This window comes from Salvelinus namaycush, chromosome 24, assembly GCF_016432855.1.
Source record: "Salvelinus namaycush isolate Seneca chromosome 24, SaNama_1.0, whole genome shotgun sequence".
Classification (NCBI taxonomy): domain Eukaryota; kingdom Metazoa; phylum Chordata; class Actinopteri; order Salmoniformes; family Salmonidae; genus Salvelinus; species Salvelinus namaycush.
In genome coordinates, this window is record NC_052330.1 from 17,440,628 (window position 1) to 17,447,907 (window position 7,280).

Genomic DNA, 7,280 nt, shown 5'->3' on the forward strand with positions numbered 1-7,280 from the left:
TTATTTCTCTGTAATACTAATAAGGAATACTCTGTAATAAGACAATAGCATTTTCTCAAAATTTCTCCAGGCCCCCCTCCATCCTCTCGTACTTTGTGCCCCCTCTAACATAATAGGTGCATGATGCCCCTGGGTTGACATGTGTGATAAAAGATAACAATAAAGGCCAGATGATATCTCCAATCCGCCTCTCTCTCTCTTCCGAGCAGCTAGTCTGTCACATACTATCTCCCAGAGTGCTGAGTTGACATATGTTTCAGAGGGAATTGCGCTCTTAGTCAGACCTGTCTGTCTGTCTGAGTGGCAGTCTCTCTTCTATGGGGGAGATCATGATGACAAGGCACTATTTCTCATTGTGTATTGGATCCTCTCTACCACTGCTTGTGTGTGTTTTTTTAGGCTTTGAATGTGTGTCCTGACTCTTAAATATATGTTTGCAATGCTTAGCTCCATGAGGTACATAGTGAAGTGAAGAACTCCAAGGGTATTTTAGTGCTTTTACACATTCCAGTAGCAGAACCAACATCCATACCCAAGCGCGCGCACGCACACACACACACATACACACACACACACACACACACACACACACGGACACACGGACACACGGACACACGGACACACAGAGACACACAGATGCATTCACACACAGACACAGGTAATGACACACGCCCACATAATACACAGCCCGCACTCATACTCCAAATCCACAAAGCATATGAATGAAGCAGTCTGGAGACTGAAGCAAACTCATTTGACCCGATGTGAGGCTGGCTTCACTATCAGCTACGGCAGCACATTACATATTTCTTGGTTGTCAGCATGTCTTAACACTTTTAAATTGTACTTACTCATCATGATTTTACAACTCTGGATCAAAATGAATCCTGCTATATTCCATTCTCTCAAAATGGCTGACTGTTTCACTGATCGTGAATCAATAACAGAACAGTTTCACTGATTCTGAACCTAACAGCCTCCCCCCAATACAAACTAACCTCTTTATGTGTTTCAGATCTGATCTCGGCCACCAATGCGACCAACGTGAACATCCCTCAGATGGCTGACACTCTGTTTGAGAGGGCCACCAACGCCAGCTGGATTGTCGTCTTCAAGGCCCTCGTCACCACACACCATATGTGTGTCCATGGCAATGAGGTCAGAGGACAGTAATTTAGTACACCACCACAACAAAATACAATTAGACTGTTTCAGCACCACGGACAGCTGCCTATGGTGCTGAAAACAGTGCTATCTGGAATGCTGCTCATTCTGAAACATGGTTATCAAAAACAAGTGTGCATGTCTAGAGCTATTTTTACACGCTTTTCCACACTCAATATATACTCTCGATTTTGGACTAATGTACTAGTATTCAATTTGTAGTTGATTATTTCAGTGAATATGCCTATATTTTCTTGCTGTTGTTTTTAATAATGGTTTTGCCATGTCAGCCTATTTCCTTCTGTTTCCTCAGAGGTTCATCCAGTACTTGGCCTCCAGGACCGCTCTGTTTAACCTGAGCAACTTTATAGACAAAACAGGTTCCAACGGTAAATGCACTTCCTTTCCAAAAAATTTGTTTGTGTGTGTGTGTGTACAGTGCTTTTGGAAAGTATTCAGACCCCTTGATTTTTTCCACATTTTGTTACATTACGGCCTTATTCTAAAATTGATTACATCGTTTTTTCCCCTCATCAATCTACACACAATACCCCATAATGACAAAGCAAAAACAGGTTTTTGCTAATTTATTACAAATAAAAAACGGAAATATCACATTTACATAAGTATTCAGACCCTTTACTCAGTACTTTGTTGAATCACCTTTGGTAGTGATTACAGCCTTGAGTCTTCTTTGGTACGACGCTACAAGCTTGGCACAACTGTATTTGGGCAGTTTATCCTATTCTTCTCTGTAGATCCTCTCAAGCTCTGTCAGGATGTATGGGGAGTGTCACTGCACAGTTATTTTCAGGTCTCTCCAGAGATGTTCGATCCAGTTCGTCCGGGCTCTGGCTGAGCCACTCAAGGACATTCAGAGACTTGTCACGAAGCCACTCCTGCGTTTTCTTGGCTGTGTGCTTAGGGTCGTTGTCCTGTTGGAAGGTGAACCTTTGCCCCAGTCTGAGGTCCTGAGTGCTCTGGAGCTTTGCTCTGTACTTTGCTCTGTTCTTTCCCTCAATCCTGACTAGTCTCCCAGTCCCTGCTGCTGAAAAACATCCCAATAGCATGATGCTGCCACCACCATGCTTCACTGTAGGGATGGTGCCATGTTTCCTCCAGACGTGGAACATTCTCCCATCTCCACAGAGGAACTCTTGAGCTCTGTCAGAGTGACCATCGGGTTCTTGGTCGCCTCCCTGACCAAGGCCCTTCTCCCCCGATTGCTCAGTGTGGCCAGGCGGCCAGCTCTGGGAAGAGTCTTGGTGGTTCCAATCTTCTTACATTTAAGAATTATGGAGGCCACTGTGTTCTTGGGAACCTTCAATGCTGCAGAAATGTTTTGGTACCCTTCCCCAGATCTGTGCCTAGACACAATCCTGTCTCGAAGCGCTACGGACAATTCCCTCGACCTTATGGCTTGGTTTTTCCTCTGACATGCACTGTCAAGGTGTGTGCTTTTCCAAATCCTGTCCAATTAATTGCATTTATCATAGGTGGACTCCAATCAAGTTGTGGAAACATCTCTAGGATAGTCAATGGAAACAGGATGCACTGAGCTCAATTTTGAGTCTCATAGCAAGAGGGTCTGAATACTTATGTAAATAAGGTATTTCTGTTTTTTTGCTTCGTTTTTATGGGGTATTGTGTGTAGATTGATAAAGATGTTTTTATTTATTTAATCCATTTTAGATTAAGGCTGTAACATAACACAATGTGGAAAAAGTCAAGGGGTCTGAATACTTTCCGAATGCACTGTATGTGCGTGTGTGTGTGTTGGGGGGGGAGTGAAACGGGTGGATTCCCTTCCAGTTGAGAGCATAAACAGATACAGTAGATCTGATGTGAGAGGAGCAGAAGGAGAGGAGGATAGGAAGAGACAGGAGCCGTCTGGGAAGAGGAAAGGACATCACTGCTAATAACATGAGGAATAGGAGCAAGCAAGTAATGTGCCCCCGCTAAACATACAGTACTGTCAGTACATGCACAAACACTCACACTAGCACATGCATACACGCAGATAATAGGGTTGCACAGTATCTACATTTTCATATTATCATACCGTACTCTTACTCTCATCCTGGGATTTACGGTATTACCGTTTTAGCACACAAGGGGGAACTAAATACACAAAAAAGCCCATTAGGCGTGTATTACCAGAATGGTAACAACATTAGCACAAACTTATAGTGAATATCAATAGAGGCTGCTAGCTAAACATGCTAATGAGCGCAAGCAAAAATAAACTAGTTGCAAGGACAGGCAATTGAGCTCATAAAGATATACAAGTATAGGTAGTAGCTTCCCTAATGTCATTTTTGGTGAGTTTGGACATCATTTGGACAGAAAATGTAAAGAGAGGCATCAAGCAAATTAACTAAGTTTTGGCTCATGCTTGTGTGAAGGAAGAACAGTACTGGTTCTGGAGCAGTGTGTACACGCTGTATCTATGTGGAGTTGCTCGGGCAACAGGTCCGCCTGCGCTGTTCGGAAGGAGAATAGGGGGGAGGAGCAGACGGGCCGAGAACGGAAAGAAGAAAAAAGAAACGCAAGGATATCAAGATAACTCATCCAAAGAGCTTTGACTTCTCAAACATGGCAGAAAGCTAACACTATATGATGCCCGGTCTCCTTATTAATTCACCCACTTACTGAGATAACTAGCAAGTTAAACCAAATACAGAGATGGACTCTCCCGTTGTGCTATTTACAAACAAACTATTCTGGGGAACTATGGTAAGCTTTCATAATGTTAAATAATGTGACCGGTGAAATGAAGAACAGAATCTGCTTTATCTCCTAATGTATTGCACAAGTTGACTGCAGGTATTAACTTAAAAAGCAGTTAAAAAAAAATTAAACTTCAAAGAAATAGTATTGAAAAACCATCCTGTGGCTATTTCCAATTACTCCAGTATACTGTATATACGGTATACCCCCCAAGCCTAACACACACACACACACACACACACACACACACACACACACACACACACACACACACACACACACACACACACACACACACACACACACACACACACACACACACACACACACACACACACACACACTAAACTGCTTCATGTCCCTAGGATTCCGATGTCCTGCACTTGTCTCCAGTGTCTTGCCCTGGTGTCATTATAGATCCCTCCCCTTCAATCCCTTCAAAACCCTCAAATCAGATACATAACTTAGAAAACTGAAGAGCCTGAAGTTAACTGATTGACAAGATCAATCATAAGATAAAATACTGTCTTTAATGTGTTACAGCATTAAATCAACTTCTTCCTTAATGAAACCGTGAATGTTAAATGAAACAATGTATGAGCTTAGCACATGCATTTAGTCATTAGCCATTGGATTTATCAGGAGCTATATGTTTGGTGTGATGTGAATGTGATGCTCAATATGTTCCTCAGGCTATGACATGTCTACGTTCATCAGACGTTATGGCCGCTACCTCAATGAGAGGGCCTTCGCCTACCGCCAGATGGCTTTCGACTTCACCAAAGTCAAAAAGGGGTGCGTCACTCACTTCCCTGTCTCTCAAAATCCTTTTACGTCCGCATTGTTGAGGTCCTCATCAGTGAGGCCCACCTCATGCTGTCATTCACCTCATCCCTCAGGCCCACCTCATACTGTCATTCACCTCATCACTGAGGCTCACCTCATCCCTCAGGCCCACCTCATACTGTCATTCACCTCATCCCTGAGTCCCACCTCATACTGTCATTCACCTCATCACAGAGACCCACCTCCTACTGTCATTCACCTCATCACAGAGGCCCACCTCATACTGTCATTCACCTCATCCATGAGGCCCTCTTCATGGTCTTCCCTGTGTGTTTCCACCTCAGTGCTGAGGGGGTGATGAGGACAATGACTCCAGAAAAGCTGTTGAAAGGCATGCCTGTCCTGCAGACCCAGATCGACACACTGCTGGAGTTTGATGTGAGTTGGACATGCTGGTCACCATTGATTTGGTTACGTTTGTCTCTGTTTGTCTGGCTCTCTGGGACTTGTGTTCGGATGACTGATGGTCATTAGCTGAAAACTGTAATGTATGTCAGGCCACAAAGAATACTGTTTATTTTCCTGTTTAACATTCTCTTTTACTCTTTCTCTTCTCTTCTCTTAATACCTTATATTCCCTCTTTCTCTCTCTCTCAATAGCAATGATGCTATTCGTTCTATTGACCTTGATCTTTCTGTATGGGTGTACAATTGGTGATGTTTCGGTACAGCAGAATATTGCTGGAGTTTAATAAATTAGTTAATTGCTTGAGTTAATTGATGCTCTTCTTTTATACTACATGACTGGTTAAATAAAAAGGTCTCTCTCCCAGGTCCATCCCAAGGAGCTGAATAACCCTATCATCAACGCAGGGTTCCTGCTGCTCTTCAAGGATCTGGTCAAGCTGTTTGCCTCCTACAACGATGGGGTCATCAATCTATTAGGTGAGCTAGACATTTCATTGGATGCATACCAAAAGCCACCATTTTTCCTATATAGTGCACTACTTGTTACCAGAGCCATATGAGCCCCATGGGCCCTGGTCAAAAGTAGAAGGGAATAGGGGGCCATTTGAGACAGACTCTTTGTCAACAATTAATAGATACATGACTTCTTTTCACCATGTAGCCATTTAGCAGATGCTCTTTTTCACAACAACTGTTAAATGTCTGTAGAGAAATACTTTAAGATGAAGAAGAGCGACTGCAAGGAGGCCTTAGAGATCTATAAGAGGTTCCTGACCAGGGTCACCAAGATCGGAGAGTTCATGAAGCTTGCTGAGGTAAAGGAAACTTCCTAACGGATTAGGGTGTATTCTAACTAACTCCAAATGAAACTAACACAGTGCTTCCTCATATACAGTGTCCGTCTGTACTTCAAATAGAATGATGCCCTGATATGGTTGTGAAATTGTCTCTTGTCTGTGTTTTGTTCTACAGACTGTCGGAGTGGACAAAAATGATATTCCTGACATCAACTATGTAAGTCACTTGTTTTTGTGCTTACTCTCTGGAAGGATGATGAAATAGTTGTAACAAACACACACACACAGAGATGTCTCATCCATCATAACCCCCCCCCCCCCGATCTGATCCCAGTGTCTGCACCCTGGGGTGGTGACGGACCTAGTAGACTCGGATGATGAGGACTGTCCCTTTAAGCCTATTGAGGACCCGGTAACCATAGAGACACAGGGTGGCTTGGCAGAGTGCCTGTTTGGAGGATGGGGTGTTGGCATGGGATCATTCTACAGACTGACACTTCTGACTGCAGTTTGTGTGTGTGTTTGCATATGTGTGTGTGCTTCCGTTTGCACAACAGATGGTAGAGTTTAAGTAAAATGTTCCTGAACACTTCATTCTACAGGACATTGAGTTTATACAAAGGTGGGATAGTGTGGTGAGTTAAAAACCAAGGGTTTGGAGTGGTGCTGCCATAGAAATAGAATTGGGTGTTGCTTTACTTGAAGTGTTGGCATGCGGCGGAATGAGGAAGTTCGTGCCATAAACCTACAGTTACTGTGTTTTTGATTGGTTCTCTCTTCTCTCCTCAGGCTCCCAGCAGCATCCTGGAGTCTCTGGAGACACACATGAACAGTTTGGAGGGGAAGAAGGGGTAAGAGGACCCTGTCTCTAACCAACTCATTTCTGAAAGAGCTAAAATGTGGAAATGTCTCCATAGGTGTCTTTACACAGAGAAAATAGTACATGAGAAATGACAGGGTGAGAAAAACTAGAGGGAAACTCATAACTTGGGCTCTGTACTGTCCCAGCACTATAGTGTTCTGAATACGGTTTTCTGTTATTATCTTTTACTTTAATAGTTATTCTCTCTTTGTTCCTTTCTGTTCATCATTGGGGATCACAGTGAAGGGTGAGCATAAACACTTTCTTTGGGGTCTGACAGATGAGTTTATTGTAAAGTCATGAAAATAAGTAATTTCAATGTATATGTTTTCAGCTCTGAAAGGTGATATCTAGCTGTGATGAAGTTGTCATATTAACAATTCCTTTTCTCTTTCAGGTCTCCAACAAAGGTGAGTGGATGATTAAACATTATTTTCACCGCCTTTCTGTTTCTGCTCATATAACAACACATG

The 7,280-nt window shown here is 43.0% G+C and overlaps 1 protein-coding gene across 1 annotated transcript in view; it reads left to right on the top strand.

Annotated features, from left to right (window-relative positions):
- The window catches only part of LOC120019310 (clathrin coat assembly protein AP180-like), a 35,422-nt gene extending 28,622 nt beyond the window's left edge, over nt 1-6,800 (top strand). Inside the window, exons 3-10 of the mRNA XM_038962609.1 lie at nt 1,016-1,158; nt 1,478-1,553; nt 4,587-4,689; nt 5,025-5,118; nt 5,514-5,625; nt 5,857-5,963; nt 6,121-6,162; nt 6,735-6,800. Coding sequence (XP_038818537.1) covers nt 1,016-1,158; nt 1,478-1,553; nt 4,587-4,689; nt 5,025-5,118; nt 5,514-5,625; nt 5,857-5,963; nt 6,121-6,162; nt 6,735-6,800 — 743 coding nt within the window. The remainder of the gene's footprint in view (nt 1-1,015; nt 1,159-1,477; nt 1,554-4,586; nt 4,690-5,024; nt 5,119-5,513; nt 5,626-5,856; nt 5,964-6,120; nt 6,163-6,734) is intronic.
- Nucleotides 6,801-7,280: the final 480 nt, after the last annotated feature.